The sequence below is a fragment of the Scyliorhinus torazame genome, chromosome 8, assembly GCF_047496885.1.
Source record: "Scyliorhinus torazame isolate Kashiwa2021f chromosome 8, sScyTor2.1, whole genome shotgun sequence".
Lineage (NCBI taxonomy): Eukaryota > Metazoa > Chordata > Chondrichthyes > Carcharhiniformes > Scyliorhinidae > Scyliorhinus > Scyliorhinus torazame.
This window is the reverse complement of record NC_092714.1, coordinates 214,120,400-214,139,838: the sequence shown is the minus strand read 5'-3', so window position 1 is coordinate 214,139,838 and position 19,439 is coordinate 214,120,400. Positions and strand designations below refer to the sequence as shown.

Here is a 19,439-nt window from a genome sequence, read left to right as displayed (position 1 = left end):
TTCAGTTTCTGATCAATGGTATCCCCCAAGATGATTATTGTGGGGGATTCAGCGATGATAATGCCATTGAATGTTATGGAGCAATGGTTCAATCCTCACTTTTTGGAGATGGCCATTGCCTGGCAGTTGTGTGGCATGAATGTAAATTGGAGAGGGAGAGAGACTAACAATCAGTTTGGATTTCCAGCCCAGGAGCCTAAAATCCCCCAGGCCTCCCCCACGCTTACCGTGACTGACCCTCCTTCTCTCAAGAGTGCCATCCAGTAAGCCAGTTGTACTGGAAAACCTCACTCTGCGCTTCCCCCTGGCCAGATCAGGTGCCCCCAGACCTCAGACTTCTTCCAACAACATTAGAGAGCCAGTGCTTTGCTGTCCTTTGCCCATGCAGACACTTATCCTTGGGCCCAAAGAGGGTTGTCAGTGTTGAAGTCCTGCTCTTTAGTGTTTGATTGTTTGCAGCTGCCTCTATAGTGCTGATGCGCCTAGAGTACGGGCACACTGTTCAGACATCAAAGGTTACAGGACATCTAGTGCACTAATCGTTCTACCAGGCATGGCACTTGTTCCTTCGAGGAGGCACCTGAGAGTATGAAGTGCTCACAAAACTAACAAGACTAATTCTTCATTTGAAATAGCCTTCAGCTGTGAACCTGGAGGCTGCTCACAGTCAAAGGGGAGGAAGCCACAGCAGCGCTCTCCTGGAGAGTTTGGTAGGACTGGCAAGCTTCAGTTCTGGTTGCCCCCGTTATGGGTCTCTGCAATATTTAAATATGGCTTCAAGACGCAAAACTTCTCACACCCACCATGGGAGACCCCCCCAACCTGGACTTCTCCAACACCCCCCCCCCCCCCCCAATGGGAAGGGCTACTCACCTTCTCACTTCCTCTTGACAGCCACTGCACCCACTTCCCAATTTTTGTAGAGGTGCACTAAACGACACCCACTTGGACTTCTCTCTGGGGAGGGGTCGGGGAGAATGCAGTCTGCATTCGACTACAATCTCGCTAATGTAAAAGGCTGGTTTAGCTCAGTGGGCTAGACAGTTAGTTTGCAATGCAGAACAAGACCAGCATTGCGGGTTCAATTCCCATACCAGCTTACCCGAACAGGCAGCGGAATGTGGCGACTAGAGGCTTTTCACAGTAACTTCATACATGTGACAATAAAAGATTATTATTATTAATGAGATTGAAATGAATGCAAATTAGGCAGAGTGACCCCGGCATTTTTGGCCAAGATCTGGGACTCGAATTGGAAGCGGCCCGGTGAATTGCAAAATGGTTCACACCTGGTGAGAATCTCAAATTGGGCCTTTCCCGCAATTACCCCGGCGCATCCGAATCAGCGCCAGGCGCAATGCGGTGGGAAAATCACACCCAATTGTTGGCTTTAAGAGCACTTCAAATAAATGAGCAGTAAATTATTCAAAAAACCTGTTGCTACTTAACAGCATAGTAAACAAAATGGACCCTACGTTGAATGTTTAAATACATAAGTGCATTACGCAAAGAACTAACCAAGCACTAGAAGCATGAATCCAAAAGTCGGTCTTCCAAAATAATGAAACAGTAATGGTTTTAAACATGAATGTACACATTCATTACTGAATGTAAATTTCCTGCAGTTTGCTGCAATCCAGAGCTGTATCTCTGTCCTTATCTACTGCTGAACTTGCTATGGGCTTGTTAATCCACTTGAACAGGCAAAATGAGAATTGTGGCTCATAAATCCTGACTAGCTTTATTGGCAAAAATCTGATTAAATAAATTCCATATGTACTCAGCAAGAAATTGAATCAGCAATGCTAGTTGTTCTCATTGAAATAAACCAAAAATTGCAAACTTCAACACCCATGCTTCTAAAAATACAAAATATGCCATGCTGCTTTATAAATACCAACCTTGTAGGATTGGCACAGCTTTCCATATTAAAATAGGTCCCGAGCTGGAAAACTGCCCAAGTGAACATTCCAAGAAAAACATTGGCAATCCTGTTAGTGTCAGCATGGCTATGTAAGGAAGAACGAAACCACCTACACAATCAATAAAAATATGAAGCGAATCAGACAAATAATGTGAAAATGGTTTGCCATTGAACATTTAGAATATAAATTAGAAATACCATTGCCATTTCCAACAGGAATATATTCCTACGATCACAACAGTATGCATTGTGATAATTTATTCAACATCAAGATGATGTCCCATCCGCCCACCAGCCATAATAAGCCAGATGCCTGTAATTCAGTCATCCTGTATTGTTGCTAATTCTAAAAATTATTAAACAACCAAGTTTTCAAGTTTTGCACAACACCTTTACTCTGCCTGGTGCTTAAAGAGCTGCCATAACCAATAAATTGATCAATTTCACCAAAGCCAAGTAACTTACATAGAATTAATTACTTGGTTGCTGTTGCTAGACAAGGATGTGTTCCCAACTCAGAAATAGCTCTGAACAGTCAGTAATGCTGAAACTAAGCTCACAGTTCACAATTATGTTTTCCTTTCATAATAAGAAGGACCATTACTTCAGTTACACTCTACAACATTTTCAAAACCCAGGTAATTTGTACAATACAATGGCAAGTTAAAAATAACAACAGTAATAAAATTAAAACTAATGCCATCCATTTTTACCCCGTCTTTCTGTGGGAATTTAAGAATTTAATTAAAATTGGCTCTTGAAGATGCAAAAGGGACTCAATATCATTTGGACAGGCTCAGAAGGGTAAGAAGAAAGTGCCAGAATATTTTATACTTGTTTGTCCTTTAGAAATAAATTTTTCCCTCCATATTTAATTTGAACATAATTCTCTACGATCTCCTCTTATCAGTTTTATTACAGTACCTCCTCCATTTTTGTAAGCCAGATAAGGGAACCGCCAGATGTTGCCCAATCCCACAGCGTAGCCTATCATCGACATCAAGTAGTCAGTTTGAGAGTTCCAGACATCTCGCATCGTAACTGAAACATTATTAAGCTCAGATGAATCACTGGAATTCTGGAGAAAAAGTGTAAAAGAAAAATCAGACTTAGCAAGGTTTTTCTCCACGATATCTGAAACAATTATTATCATTCTGATGAAAGGTCACAACTTGAAACATTAAACTCTTTTGTTCACGACAGATGTTGCCAGAGCATAGGAACACGAGCTAGAGTAGGCCATTCAGTCCTTCAAACCTGCAACACCATTCACCGAGATCATGGCTGACCTTACTTCAACACTATTTTCCTGCTCCATCTCGCTTGATGTTTTTAAATATGTAGAAATCTATCAATCAATTTCAGTCTTGAACATACTCAACGACAGACCCCACAACTCTCTAAGGCAGAGAATTATAAATATTCACCACCTCATCTCAGTCTTAAATGGCCTGTCCCTTATTACGAACACATGAACAAGGTGCAGGGGTCGGCTATTCAGCTCTTCATGCCTGCTCTGCCATTTTATCAGATCATGGTTGATCTGATAATAACCTCAAATCTGCATCCTGCCAATCCCAATAATCTATCACCCCCTTACTTACAAAAAAAGCTATCCACCTTTTAATAAAAATATTCAAAGACTTTGCTTCCAACGCCTTCTCAGGAAACGTTCCAAAGTCTCACAATCCTCAGAAACATATTTTCCTCATCTCTGTCTTATATGGGTGACCCCTCATTTTTAAACAGAAACAGTCCCACATTCTCCCACAAGAGGAAACATCCTCTCCAGATCCACCCTATCAAGTGCACTCAGGATCTTGTATGTTTCAATGAAGTCACTTCTTAGTCTTCTCAACTTCAGCTGATACAAGCTTAGCCTCTCCAACCTTTCCTCACAAGACAACTCACCCATTTCAGGTTTAAGACTGGTAAACCTTCACTGAATTGCTTCCAATGCATTTACTTCCTTAAATAAGTTGACAAACACTGTACACAATACTACACATGTGGTCTCACCAATGTCTTGTACAACTGAAGCATATATAGAACATAGAACAATACAGCGCAGTACAGGCCCTTCGGCCCACGATGTTGCACCGAAACAAAAGCCATCTAACCTACACTATGCCATTATCATCCATATGTTTATCCAATAAACTTTTAAATGCCCTCAAAGTTGGCGAGTTCACTACTGTAGCAGGTAGGGCATTCCACGGCCTCACTACTCTTTGCATAAAGAACCTACCTCTGACCTCTGTCCTATATCTATTACCCCTCAGTTTAAAGTTATGTCCCCTCGTGCCAGCCATATCCATCCGCGGGAGAAGGCTCTCACTGTCCACCCTATCCAACCCCCTGATCATTTTGTATGCCTCTATTAAGTCGCCTCTTAACCTTCTTCTCTCCAACGAAAACAACCTCAAGTCCATCAGCCTTTCCTCATAAGATTTTCCCTCCATACCAGGCAACATCCTGGTAAATCTCCTCTGCACCCGCTCCAAAGCCTCCACGTCCTTCCTATAATGCGGTGACCAGAACTGTACGCAATACTCCAAATGCGGCCGTACCAGAGTTCTGTACAGCTGCAACATGACCTCCCGACTCCGGAACTCAATCCCTCTACCAATAAAGGCCAACACTCCATAGGCCTTCTTCACAACCCTATCAACCTGGGTGGCAACTTTCAGGGATCTATGTACATGGACACCTAGATCCCTCTGCTCATCCACACTTTCAAGAACTTTACCATTAGCCAAATATTCCGCATTCCTGTTATTCCTTCCAAAGTGAATCACCTCACACTTCTCTACATTAAACTCCATTTGCCACCTCTCAGCCCAGTTCTGCAGCTTATCTATATCCCTCTGTAACCTGCTACATCCTTCCACACTATCGACAACACCACCGACTTTAGTATCGTCTGCAAATTTACTCACCCACCCTTCTGCGCCTTCCTCTAGGTCATTGATAAAAATGACAAACAGCAACGGCCCCAGAACAGATCCTTGTGGTACTCCACTTGTGACTGTACTCCATTCTGAACATTTCCCATCAACCACCACCCTCTGTCTTCTTTCAGCTAGCCAATTTCTGATCCACATCTCTAAATCACCCTCAATCCCCAGCCTCCGTATTTTTTGCATTAGCCTACCGTGGGGAACCTTATCAAACGCTTTGCTGAAATCCATATACACCACATCAACTGCTCTACCCTCGTCTACCTGTTCAGTCACCTTCTCAAAGAACTCAATAAGGTTTGTGAGGCATGACCTACCCTTCACAAAGCCATGCTGACTATCCCTGATCATATTATTCCTATCTAGATGATTATAAATCTTGTCTCTTATAATCCCCTCCAAGACTTTACCCACTACAGACGTGAGGCTCACCGGTCTATAGTTGCCGGGGTTGTCTCTGCTCCCCTTTTTGAACAAAGGGACCACATTTGCTGTCCTCCAGTCCTCTGGCACTATTCCTGTAGCCAATGATGACATAAAAATCAAAGCCAAAGGTCCAGCAATCTCTTCCCTGGCCTCCCAGAGAATCCTAGGATAAATCCCATCAGGTCCCGGGGACTTATCTATTTTCAGCCTGTCCAGAATTGCCAACACCTCTTCCCGACGTACCTGAATGCCATCTATTCTATTAGCCTGGGGCTCAGCATTCTCCTCCACAACATTATCTTTTTCCTGAGTGAATACTGACGAAAAATATTCATTTGGTATCTCGCCTATCTCTTCAGACTCCACACACAATTTCCCATCCCTGTCCTTGACTGGTCCTACTCTTTCCCTAGTCATTCGCTTATTCCTGACATACCTATAGAAAGCTTTTGGGTTTTCCTTGATCCTTCCTGCCAAATACTTCTCATGTCCCCTCCTTGCTCGTCTTAGCTCTCTCTTTAGATCCTTCCTCGCTACCTTGTAACTATCCATCGCCCCAACCGAAACTTCACACTTCATCTTCACATAGGCCTCCTTCTTCCTCTTAACAAGAGATTCCACTTCCTTGGTCAACCACGGTTCCCTCGCTCGACGCCTTTCTCCCTGTCTGACCGGTACATACTTATCAAGAACACGCAGTAGCTGATCCTTGAACAAGCCCCACTTATCCAGTGTGCCCAACACTTGCAGCCTACTTCTCCACCTTATCCCCCCCAAGTCACGTCTAATGGCATCATAATTGCCCTTCCCCCAGCTATAACTCTTGCCCTGCGGTGTATACTTATCCCTTTCCATCATTAACGTAAACGTCACCGAATTGTGGTCACTGTCCCCAAAGTGCTCTCCTACCTCCAAATCCAACACCTGGCCTGGTTCATTACCCAAAACCAAATCCAACGTGGCCTCGCCTCTTGTTGGCCTGTCAACATATTGTTTCAGGAAACCCTCCTGCACACACTGTACAAAAAACGACCCATCTATTGTACTCGAACTATATCTTTTCCAGTCAATATTTGGAAAGTTAAAGTCTCCCATAATAACTACCCTGTTACTTTCGCTCATATCCAGAATCATCTTCGCCATCCTTTCCTCTACATCCCTAGAACTATTAGGAGGCCTATAAAAAACTCCCAACAGGGTGACCTCTCCTTTCCTGTTTCCAACTTCAGCCCATACTACCTCGGAAGAAGAGTCCCCATCTAGCATCCTCTCCGCCACCGTAATACTGCTCTTGACTAGCAGCGCCACACCTCCCCCTCTTTTGCCTCCTTCTCTGAGCTTACTAAAACACCTAAACCCCGGAACCTGCAACATCCATTCCTGTCCCTGCTCTATCCATGTCTCCGAAATGGCCACAACATCGAAGTCCCAGGTACCAACCCATGCTGCCAGTTCCCCTACCTTGTTTCGTATACTCCTGGCATTGAAGTAGACACACTTCAAACCACCTACCTGAACACTGGCCCCCTCCTGCGACGTCAAATCTGTGCTCCTGACCTCTATACTCTCATTCTCCCTTACCCTAAAACTACAATCCAGGTTCCCATGCCCCTGCTGCATTAGTTTAAACCCCCCCAAAGAGCACTAACAAATCTCCCCCCCAGGATATTTGTGCCCCTCAGGTTCAGGTGTAGACCATCCTGTCTGTAGAGGTCCCACCTTCCCCAGAGATAACAACTCTGTTTGTTCTAGTTCTGAGCTTCCATCCTAGCTCCCTGAAAGCCTGCCTGACATCCTTGTCCCCTTTCCTACCTATGTCGTTAGTGCCAATGTGGACCACGACTTGGGGCTGCTCCCCCTCCCCCCTAAGGACCCGGAAAACACGATCCGAGACATCACGTACCCTTGCACCTGGGAAGCAACATACCAAACGTGAGTCTCTCACGCTCCCACAAAATCTCCTATCTGTGCCCCTGACTATAGAGTCCCCAATTACTAATGCTCTGCTCCTCTCCCCCCTTCCCTTCTGAGCAACAGGGACAGACTCCGTGCCAGAGGCCCGTACCCCATGGCTTACCCCTGGTAAGTCGTCCCCCCCACAAGTATCCAAAGCGGTATACTTGTTTCTCAGGGGAACGACCGCAGGGGATCCCTGCACTGACTGCTTTTTCCCAGTCCCTCTTACAGTTACCCACCTATCTCCAATCTTTGGTGTAACTAATTCCCTGAAGCTTCTATCTATGACCCCTTCTGCCTCCCGAATGATCCGAAGTTCTTCCAACTCCAGCTCCAGTTCCCTAACTCGGTCTTGGAGGAGCTGGAGATGGCAGCACTTCCTGCAGGTAAAATCAGCAGGGACACTAACTGCATCCCTCACCTCAAACATCCTGCAGGAGGAACATTGCACTCCCTTCCCTGCCATTCCTCTAACTTTCTACCAAGATCTGGCTAACAACTAAATTAAATTTTTATAAAAAATAATAATAATATAATAAAATATATCTCCCAATATTTGCATTCAATTTCCCTTGCAAAAAAGGTAACATTCTATTAGCTTCCCTAATAATTTGCTGTACCTGTATACTAGCCTTTCGTGATCCATGCATTAGGGCACCAAGATCCCTCTGAACCTCAGAGCTTTGCAATCTCTCACAATTTAAATAATATGCTTTTTATTGTTCCTGTCAAAGTGGACATTTTCCCATATTATACTCCATTTGCCATAATCTTTACGCACTCACTTAACAAATCTATATCTCTTTATAACCTCTTTATCCTCTTCACAACTTACTTTCCCTACAGAGAGTCATAGAGATTTGCAGCATGGAAACAAGCTCTTCGGCCCAACTTGTCCATGCCGGCCAGTTACCACTAAGCTAGTCCCAATTGCCTGCATTTGGCTCATGTCCCTCTATACCCATGTAACTGTCCAAATGTGTTTTAAAAGATAAAATTGTACCCGCCTGTACTACTGCCTCTGGCAGCTTGTTACATCGAACATAGAACATACAGTGCAGAAGGAGGCTATTCGGCCCATCGAGTCTGCACCGACCCACTTCCACCCTATCCCCGTAACCCAATAACCCCACCTAATCTTTTTGGACAATAAGGGCAATTTAGCATGGCCAATCCACCTAACCTGCACGCCTTTGGACTGTGGGAGGAAACCGGAGCACCCCGAGGAAACCCACACAGACACGGGAGACCGTACAGACTCCTTACAGACAGTGACCCAGCGGGGAATCGAACCTGGGACCATGGCGCTATGAAGCCACAGTGCTAGACACTTATGCTACCGTGCTGCCCAAGTTCCAGACACTCACCACCCTGTGTGAAAAAAGTGCCCCTCTGGACCCTTTTGTATCGTTACCCCTTCACCTTAAACCTATTCCCTCTCGTTTTAGACTCCCCTACCTTTTGGAAACGATGTTGACTATCTCTGCCCCTCATTATTTTCTAGACCTCTATTAACTGAGTAGGTCCATATGTCATCAGCAAATTTGGTAACCGTCCTTTCATTCAAATCATTTACATGAAATGTAAACAGTTGAAGTCCCAGCACTGATCCCTGTGGCACACCACTTGTTACATCTCAGTAACCTGAAATAGATCCATTTATGCCTACTCTGTGCTTCCTGTTAGCCAGACAATCTTTTATCCATGCCAATATGTTATACCAGAACAGTTACACCTCGGGTTCATTTCCAGGGATCAAGCGTAGACTTGTGTGACATGTGTGAAGTCAGGATGTCGTGTGTGCCCGGCAGCTGACAATATATACTTTGAATTGGACCAGGCCCATCAAGATGCCCAGGCAGCAGGATTGTCTGCCATCATGGATGCCCCAGATCCAGGGTGTAATAGATAGCATGCATGTAATAGATGGCACGCCTTGCAAGTACCGGAAGGTGCGGGAGCACCCTTCATTAACAGGAAAGGGTTCAACTCCCTAAACGTCCAACTTGTGTGCGGCCATCACCTGAAGATCATGCACATGTGTGTAAGCTTCCCAGGGAAGCAGGCGGTGGCCCAGTGGTTAGCACTGCTGCCTAACAGCTCCAGGGTTCAATTCCAGCCTCACGTGACTGTCTGTGTGGAGTTTGCACTTTCTCCCCGTATCTGCATGGATTTCCTCCGGGTGCTCTGGTTTCCTCCCACAGTCCCCAGGTTACGTGGATCGGCCATGATAAATTGCCTCATTGTCCAAAAGGTTAGGTGAGGTTACAGGGATAGGGTGGAGGCGTGGGCTTAAGTATGTTGCTCTTTCCAAGGGTCGGTGCAGACCTGATGGGCCAAAAGGCATCCTTCTGCACTGTAAATGCTATGATTCTATAACAACTACATCCTGGAACACTCGAGATCCCTGATGTCTTCGACAGACACCCAGGTTAACCAGTTGACTCTCGGGGGTGAAGAAATACCCACCTTGGTCTGCTGTGCCCTCCACAACCTGGCACGGCAGCAGGCGACGTGCTAGTGATGGAGGAAGAGGAACATGCAGCCTTGTAAGAGGAGGAGCAAGACCAGGAAAGGATGGAGAACGAGCTCGGCGAGGACCAGCAGGAGCTGCCTTCAGGGTGATGGGCCATGGTCGGTGCTTTCTGTCGGACAATATACAAGGCAGGAAGGTGATGATAACCCACTGTGAGCTGAGCTCTGGTGCTCCTCAATCTATGCCATAGTCTGACTCCTGTCTGTCTACTGACAGTGTGCTCACATCCATCACCTGCATGTGCTGTGCCTGGGGGATGGGAGCGCAGACCCAGGACCACCATGCCTGGGAGTCTGGGACTGGAGGAGGAGGGTATAGGCTGGCCCGCAGTACGGAATAACAAGACTTCACATGTCTCGGGTGTAATGTGTTTTAATGGTGAACAATTGCGATCCTAACTGACCCTAGCACCAATTGTGAGAACCTCCCTCGCCCCCAGTACCCCCTCAGTGATCCTGTATTGGCTTAGCCCTCCGTGCTCTGCCTTTACACCTAGGTGTGTCCCAAGGATGCACCTGAGGCGGAGGCAGCCTGCTGCTTAACGCACCCTGTGGCCTTTGATGCCCCTGGCAGGCATCCTCTGGATGGCCCGGAGATCGAAAGGCCCCGGCCGACTTACCTGTGGCACATGACTCGCTGTGCCACCCTGTTCCGCCGGCTGATACCTAGACATGTCAGAAGGGGGGGGCTCAGGAGAGCTAGTGACCGCCATAGTTTCCCTGTAGGGTGCCTCCGGGTTGGCCTTCAGCGTTCCCTCATCCCGGTCGGCACCCATACGGCCCTGGGGGTCACTGTGGGATGGAGGGGCAGCTGGATTGAGCACCAGAAGCCTCTACATCATCTGGCTCTGCCCCATTCTCTGCACCATGGTGACGACGACCTCAGCAATGTCCCTCTGTGACCAGGCCATGCTCTGCAGTGCCGCGCCAATGTCCATCTGAATCTGGGACACTTCCCGCAGTGACTGAGACATGGTCTGGAGTGGTTCAGCAATGCCCACCTAAGATTGGGACATGCTCTGCAACACCTCGGTGAGGTCCACCTGAGGATGGGACATGTTCTGCAGTGCCTCGGCTAGGTCCACCTGAGACTGGGACACAGTCCTCAGTGACTGGAACATGCTCCACAGCATCTTGGCAAGGTCCATCTATGTCAGGTAAACGTCATCCAGTGATCGGGACATGCAGCCGAGGCCCTCAGCCATGGCCGTCACTGACTGAGCAACACGTTGGACACCACCACTCATGCTGCTGACACCGTGCCCCAGGCTCGCCCACTGCAGTCGCCACCCTGGCCAATGCCATCTCCTGCGCCAGTAGTCTTTGGGACTCCTCCAATCAGATATGGACCCACTGCAGTGTTGCTGACACCCCCTCTGATTCTCACGATCACATCCTAGCACCTGTATCAGCTCTGGGATAACCTGGTCCAGAGGCTCAACATCTGACAGGGACCCAGCTGGGTCCTGGGATCCCCCAGGATGTTCCTGCCTCTACCTGATATTCATCCGCAACCGCATAGTACTCACCAGATTGTGCCTCAGAAGCCTGTCCACTTACGCCCAACAAGATGTGTGTCAGCACTGGTGAAGGGTGGGGATGACAGCTGTGACGTCTCAGTGGTGGCATCCTTGGAACTCTCCTCCGAGGTTTTTCGGGAGGCAGGGTGGAGGCCACCCCAGATGGGCTGGCACCATCGGGTGGTGATCCTGCGGGAGAATGGACATGTGGTCAAAGGGAGGGAATGATCATTATTCTGACATGAACAGCACACGTGTGACATGTCATCTGAATGGGGGCCGGTGGCTCCTCACCTCTGCAGCACTAGCCAAGCTCAATGTGATTGGCTGCTTTGTCCTCAGTCATCCCCGCAGGCTCCGAGGCCCATTCCTCGTAGGGGGCGAGGACTCTGATGACCGGCACCCTACTGCCCATCTGGAGCAACTCCATTTTGTTATGGGCCAACTTCTCCTGTGGGGACAAAGAGAGAGCATGGTGAGCCACACGCTTCATTCATCATGGGGGGGTGCTATGGTGAGGGACAGGAGTGGGCATCGTTTCTGGGCACAGGTGGATGCCAGGGTCTGCTGGGGCACTGGTGTGGTATTGTGCTGGGGGGGGGGGGTCATTTAGCTTCTTCTGGCACAGGGTGACACTCCCCGCGGATGGCTGCTGCCACTGCCTCCAGGTGACGCTGGCTGCACTGTGGCTGACCCTCTGGCCCCCTCGGGGGATCAGAGTATCCTATCTGGACTCCACCGCGTCTAACAGTCTGGCCAGGTTGACATCTCCGAATCGTGGAGCTGGCCTGGCCAGCTGCGTGCAGTCTGGGGTTTGATCTATGTAGCGCACAATGACTTACACGAGACGAGAAGCGATGAAGTCAATCTAGGCTTTATTAAGCGAGACTTGTCCCCAGCAGCTCAGCAACAGAATGAGGCTGCGGGGAGTAGCTCGAGCTCTCATACTCCACCTTCAGGGCGGAGCCAGAAGTCGGCAGATCCAACCAGGACCCGGGACCTGTCAGCCAATAGCCTCTCGGCTTCACAGGTACCACATTACCCCTAATACATACCACCACAATCTACAGGATCGGTTTAAGTGCTGCTCCCCCTAGTTAGCGGGGAGCTGTCGGGCACGGTCCACGCACATCAGCTGGCGGTTCATTCATTTCCAACATGAAGCCCATGGGGCATCATTACCAGCCCTAATTGGTGTTCGATACCGGTAGCGGTTTCGCCTGGTCGCACATCAGGAAGCACCTGGCAATTCCCGCTCGATACCACACTTAGAAACCTTTCCGTCAGATCGCGCCCATAGTTGATGTCTCAAGCCGATAACTGTTCATGTTTTAGTATTGTTTTGCAATTATTTAAGAACAGGACTTAATTGTGCAACAGATGATGAGGCTGTATTTATAAACATGCACCACCCAGGAGTCCAGCAGCCATGAATTTCGAAATACAGTACTCACTTTTTCTGGATGTACAATTTCTTCACGGTGTGGCAAAGATGAGAGCAACTTCTTAAACATTTTCCGTGACTCTGACTGAAAGGTCTGTTAATGTCGAGAGTTGGGTGCGGAAGCTGGGTTTTCCTGATGATCCTGAGATTCGGTGTGGTGGGGGGGGGGGGGGGGGGGGGGAGAATAAATTCTTCAGCTGGAAAGGTTTCTAAGGTGTGTGTTGAGGGGGAGAAGGTTGCTGGCGAACTCTCCTATGGCCGCTGCTCGTTCCACCAAACGGCCGTTTAACCGCTGCGTCAGCTGCATTTTTAGACTATTTAAAACCGCCAACTCCTCAAAAGTGTCCATTTTAAATTTTAAAAACAAACCGCAAAACAGGATCCGCCCCCCCCCAAAAAAATTACCTTATAATAGTTTGACAGTCATTGGGTGAAGTTTATCGAGCATTCGCCATAGAGGTGGTTTCAGTGCAGTCTCTGAGCTGGAGGACTACCTTTTTACTCTTCTTAATGCTCTTCTCCTACTGACATATTTCTCTTTGCTTTCAGTCATGCCTGTTCACTTCCTTTTATTCAGTCCGCCCCATCCTTCAGCTTCACTCTTTGCCCCTCGATCCTTCGCTCGGATTCTGTGTAGGGGTCACTCTGGATAAACAAGTTGTGGATCTCGTGTAGCTCTGGCTGGAGGAAGGGGGTGAGGAAAGGATGTCAAGGATCAAGAGCAAGGGGGGGGGGGGGGGCAGTATGGTGAAGATGAGCAACATGGAAACTTATCCATTGTGGAGAATTGTATCCAACAGTTTGAAAGAGGTAAGGAGAAACTTGTAATGAACAAACAGCAGAGAATATTACTAAATAATGCCCTGAAGGAGATGATAGATGTTTTAATATGGGGTTGAAGATGTGGTCTGATCTAGAAGCATCCACATGGAGACAGTATTAGAAAGGGTGATGCATTGGTAGAAAGTCTGGTTGCTATTTAGAGTGTGTGGGCCCATCTCCACCTGACTTCGTTACCGATTTTGCGGCCAGTGGGCGGTTCGTTGAGTTGGAGAGGAATTCCACTCCCATCTCTGAGGAGGGCCTGCCTCTGATAGCTGACAGCCAATCAGAGAACTTGCAGATGTCAACCCAAAAGTGCCATCAAGAGCAATGACACTGTTGGAACTGCAAGTAGTCCCAAACACAGAGGAGCCATGGAGACAGATGCACAAGTAAGTCAGGGTGTGGCCAGGTCCAGGCTGAGAGCATGCATACAACAAAAAGACAAACCGATTTGCATTTGTTTGAAATTCTGGCACTAACGCAATCCAACCAAACCAATATCGAAAGGGAAACATTGGGCGGGATTCTCCCATGCCGCGCTGTTTGGGAGAATCGCCATTCCCGCCGGATTTTTGTGTGACGCTGGTCCGACACTGTTCCGCCATTCTCCCAACCGGCGAGAATGGCGTCATCGAGTTCGGCGCATGCCGCCCGGAGAATCGCCTGAGGGGTTAAGTTTGGTGATTCTCCGGGCCCCCTGGTATTCAGCGGCCCGGATGGGCCGAAGTCGCGACAGCGGGGGGCGTTTGGGGAAGGGTGCCAGCATGCTCGGGGAGGAGGGGGGGTGCATGGAAGGGTACAGCCATGCTCCGGGGGGGGGGGGGGGGGCGGGGAGCGACGAGGGGGGGGGGGGGAAGGGTGCCGCCATGCTCGGGGGGGGGGGGGGAGTGTGCAGCCATGATCGGGAGGGGGGGCGATAGGGGTGGGGAAGGGTGCAGCCATGCTTGGAAGGGGGGGAAATGAGGGGGGTGGGGAAGGGTGCAGCCATGCTTGGGGGGCGGGGGATGAGGGGGGTGGGGAAGGGTGCAGCCATGCTCAGGGGTGGGGACGAGGGGGGTGGGGAAGTGTGCCGCCATGCTCGGGAGGGGGGGGGGATGAGGGGGGTGGGGAAGGGTGCAGCCATGCTCTGGGGGGGGACGAGGGGGGTGGGGAAGGGTGCAGCCATGCTTGGTGGGGGGGGAACGAGGGGGGTGGGGAAGGGTGCAGCCATGCTCGGAGGCGGGGGATGAGGGGGGTGGGAAAGGGTGCAGCCATGTTCAGGGGTGGGGACAAGGGGGGTGGGGAAGGGTGCAGCCATGCTCTGGGGGGGACGAGGGGGATGGGGAAGGGTGCAGCCATGCTTGGGGGGCAGGGGATGAGGGGTGGGGAAGGTTGCAGCCATGCTCGGGAGGGGGGTGGGGAAGGGTGCAGCCATGCTCGGGAGGGAGGTGGGGAAGGGTGCAGCCATGCTCGGGGATGGGGACGAGGGGGGTGGGGAAGGGTGCAGCCATGCTCTGGGGGGGTCGAGGGGGGTGGGGAAGGGTGCTGCCATGCTCGGGGGGGGGTTGAGGGGGGTGGGGAAGGGTGCAGCCATGCTTGGGGGGTGGGGAAGGGTGCCGCCATGCTCGGGGGGGGGAAGGGTGCAGCCATGCTTGGGGACGACGACGAGGGGAGTGGGGAAGGGTGCAACCATGCTCGGGGGGGGGGGGAAGGGTGCAGTATGCTCGGGGGGGGGTGGGGAAGGGTGCAACCATGCTCGGGGGGGCTGGGAGGGGAAGGGTGCAGCCATGCTCGGGGGGGGGAGTGTGCCGCCATGCTCGGGGGCTGGGGTGGAGGGGGGTGGGTGGAAGTGTGCCGCCATACTCGGGGGATGGTGAGGTGGGGAAGGGGCATCACTTGGGGCAGGGGGCCTCCATGTTCCGGGGAGGGTTGGGAGGGTTTTCCGCAGGAGCGACATGCCTGCCGGCCTGCCATAGCAGGGCGGTGGCGAAGCCGCGCCTGCAAGTTGAGGTCATGCTGATGGTCAAAGGTCACTGGCACTGCCATCCCGCACAGCCACAAGCCTTGACATTGGGTGTGCTCAGCCCCCCCCCAGTTGCCGCAACACCCAGCTGACGGAGACCATCTCTGGGAAGGGTCAAGGTGACAAACATGCCAGCCCCCGTGAGGGCATGGCCAGCCCACAGTGGCGCAATGAGGAGGGATGGGCAAAACTGGGCAGTGGACGGATACTGTGGGCAGTGGTCAGGTTGCCTGTGTGTCTGTCGCGACACCAGCGAACCGGGGCACCCATGTATCCCATGGCACCTGGCTGTTGAGATGTCAATGCACCATCCTTAAACGTGTTTACCCCCCCCCCCCCCCCCCCCCCCCGCAGATGCACCATCCTTAAACGTGTTTACCCCCCCCCCCCCGCAGATCCTAATGTTTGGGCACCAGCCAGCGATGTTTGCCGTTATGGTGGAAGTCGCTGCCCTGTAGGTGCCTTTTGGCAGCGCCGCCGCAGGCGGCTCAGAGGAGATGCGGCAGCGGCGACTGCAGCAGAGGGACGGGCTGCAGAGAGCCCCGTGCCACCCGCTCAGGCTTCAGACCCGCCCGCCCGACAGGAGGGGGACAATGACCACCACATCGATGGGAATGCACAGTAGGAGGATACCGATCTTGATGGGGCGCAGGAGGAGGAGGAGGAGTAGGTGGTGGTGCCAAGGCGCTGGAGACACCCCATGAGACCTCGAGTGTACCGTCACCGCATGTCCTCCGAGGACCTGCCGGATAGGGCATGCAGGAGGAGACTCAGGATGAGTTGGGAAATCGTCGCCCATATCTGCCACCTCACAGCACACCTGGCACCACGTGGAACGGGAGGAGGACATGCTATCCCGGTGGCCATGAAGGTGATGTTTGCCCTCAACTTCTACGCGACAAGGTCGTTCCAGGCGCCGAGCGGGGACCTGTCCGGTATCTCCCAGGCATCGGTGCATCCGAGCAGTCACCGACGCCCTGCATGCCATCGCTGACCGGTTCATCCAGTTCCCAGAGGACCGTGCCCACCAGGGTGCCCGGGCAGCAGGATTCGCCTCCGTGGCCAGGATACCAATGGTGCCGGGCACGATTGATGGAATGCACGTTGCCATGTGTCCACCAGCGGAGAACAGGGACGTGTTCATGAACAGAGAGGGGACCTACTCCATGAACATTCAGGTGGTCTGCGACCACCGCATGAAGATCATGCACGTGTGAGCCCAGTACTCCAGCAGTGTTCATGATGCCTTTATACTGGCACAATCTTTCATCCCCGCGACATGTTTGAGGGACACACCCCCCCCCCAGGGGGTAACTCTCGGGGTACTTACCCTGGCTTCCCTCGTCAGGTCGTGGAGCTTCTTGCAGCACTGCTCTCCAGTACGTGGGGTGTGCCTCACAGCGCTAACGGCGATGCACACATCACGCCAGTTGCGCCTGACTGCGCTGGCCGGGTGCCGCTGGCCACGTCTTGGGCACAGGACCGCCCTCCGTTCTTCCACTGTGTCCAGCAGCGTCTCCAGGTCATGGTCCGGGAACCTGGGGGTGGCACGGTGGGGCGCGGCCATCCCCCCTGTGTCAGGGCCTGTGTGTCACGTGCTGACGGCGATGCTCTGGCGCCACACCCAATGCGTTTCTCGCGTAGCCGCTGCTGGCCCCTTTTCGGAACCTGAACCGATGCTGCCGGCGGCCCGTTCGCGCCATCGTGAAATGCGACGGCGTTCACGACGGCGTGGACGCTCTGACCCGGAGAATCCCGCCCATTAACTTTGTTGTTTGGTGTCATGTATTTTCAAATCTATCTATTTTGGAAACGTTTTGTGTGTTAAGAATTGGGGAAAATTAAGATTAAAAATGAAATTGGGAGAAAATGAAAAGGGGAATAGATAAAGACAGCTGTCTGAGGGGGGTTTTGATATGCAAATTACCAATGAGAAAATCAAGTGTTTACCCATATGACTAGGGTAAAACAATGGGGTATAAATGAAAGAGGTAACTTCAAAGTGGAGAGATCAGGGAACTGGCACTAATCCAGGTCCACAGGGTAGATAACATCAAAGTGAAAGAATAATATATCCGTAGCACAGTAACTGAAGAAAGGGGCATAGTAGAGGTAGTTATCATCATAGCTATATCCAGCTGCAGAAACAGTCTCCCCCGAAAACAAGTTATTGTTAAAATGACTGCCGGTTAAAGTGAAAAGCTCGAAGCGAGAAAATTACCCCTCTGCTGAAAATGAAGACGGTCTTTCCAACATGGGCAAATAACCTGTATGTGGTAATTATCTGGATTTAGTGCATAGAGTAATATAATATTTGATGTTTGGGAACAAAGGCTCACAAAGTTCAGCAAACGTAAGTACTTGGGAGCAAAGGGATAACTTCATGTACTATTGTGTGTGTATAGCCATCAGTGTAGTTAAGTGTGCTGTTGTAGTGTATTATAGTCCTTCTTCATGTGTGTTTTTTCTTTTTTCAGTTAATAAATATTCTTTATTAGTTGATCACAAAATGACTGGACTATTCCTCCCTCATTTGGATATCTTTCCCACCTTATATCACATTGAAAATATACACCACTGAGAACTGGTGTTCCAAGTTACCTTTCTGGGTTTTACGATACATTAACATTAGTGAGGTTCTTAACATGTGGTAGAAACTGCCAGTGGAGATGATTTGGCATAAACCATTGACCAGTGCACTACCAAGATTGGAATATCTTTTCATAAAGTTTCAAGGTTATGACTGTGAGATTGGGTACCAGCCAGATAATGTGATAATCACATTGGATACACTTAGCAGATTGTCTAACCACGCAAAAACAGAAGATATATCTTCAGATCTTAAGAATGCATATGGAACCCTTTTCTTTATTAGTTGAAGTATGGAATATAAGAGCAGGGAGATTTATGTTAGAGCTGTATAAATAATTTGTGAAGCCACAACCTGAATACTGTGTGCACTTCTTGTGACTTCATTAGAGAAAGGATATAATTACACTAGAAAGGTTACAGAGGAGATTCATGAGGATGTTGCCAGGACTGGCAACATGTAGCTATGAGGAAAGATTGCATAGGCAGGGGTCCTCCTTTGCACAGAGGAGGCTGAAAGGAGATTTGATTGAGATGTACAAAATTGTGAGAGACCTGGAGAGAGTTGATGGGAAGAGCCTATTTACCATAGAAGAGAGATCAGTGACTAGGAAGCATAAATTTAAAGTGATTGGCAGAATGATTAGAGGGGAGGTGAGCAAAAACACCTCATCCAGAGGGTGTGGGGTGTGGAACTCACTGTCTGAAAAGTTATCAAAGGCCCAAACCCTCAATTCAGTGAAAAGGGTTTTGGATATGAAACCAGGGCTATGGGCCAAATACTGGAAAGTGGGATCAGGCTGGATGTTTCGGAAGGCAGAGACACAAGGGATCAAGTGGCCTCTTTCTACGCCATAAATCTTTTCTGATTTGTTGTATGTGTAAAATCTGATATTTCGACTAGTGTATTCATCAACATTTTTACCCAGATGCCCTTATTTGCGAGCTGAACAAATGAAAAACAAGTTCACGGTTTAACGCGATTTTATTCACAATTCTCTCACTCAACAAAGTATGACTCAGAGCTGAGCTTTAGGTTTTACCCGCACTTAATGAAGAAGACTGGCCAGGCTACTGTAGACATCTGGGATGGCCACTTCCAGAACACAAAATGGACGCTCACAAAGAATGTAGGGAAATGTGGACAATACTAGACAGCAAGCAGGCATAGTGTCTGAATGTATATTTGGGAAGCAGTTACCAGACGGAATCGAAACTCTGGGTCGATTAGCATATTGATGGCCCATCTCCGAGAAAC

At 49.8% G+C, this 19,439-nt stretch overlaps 1 protein-coding gene across 1 annotated transcript in view; it reads right to left on the bottom strand.

Annotated features, from left to right (window-relative positions):
• Positions 1 to 19,439, bottom strand: part of LOC140428903 (sodium- and chloride-dependent neutral and basic amino acid transporter B(0+)-like) — a 70,381-nt gene that overhangs the window by 9,233 nt on the left and 41,709 nt on the right. Inside the window, exons 2-3 of the mRNA XM_072515551.1 lie at positions 2,849 to 3,002; positions 1,902 to 2,033 (exon numbers count right to left, since the gene is read on the bottom strand). Coding sequence (XP_072371652.1) covers positions 1,902 to 2,033; positions 2,849 to 3,002 — 286 coding nt within the window. The remainder of the gene's footprint in view (positions 1 to 1,901; positions 2,034 to 2,848; positions 3,003 to 19,439) is intronic.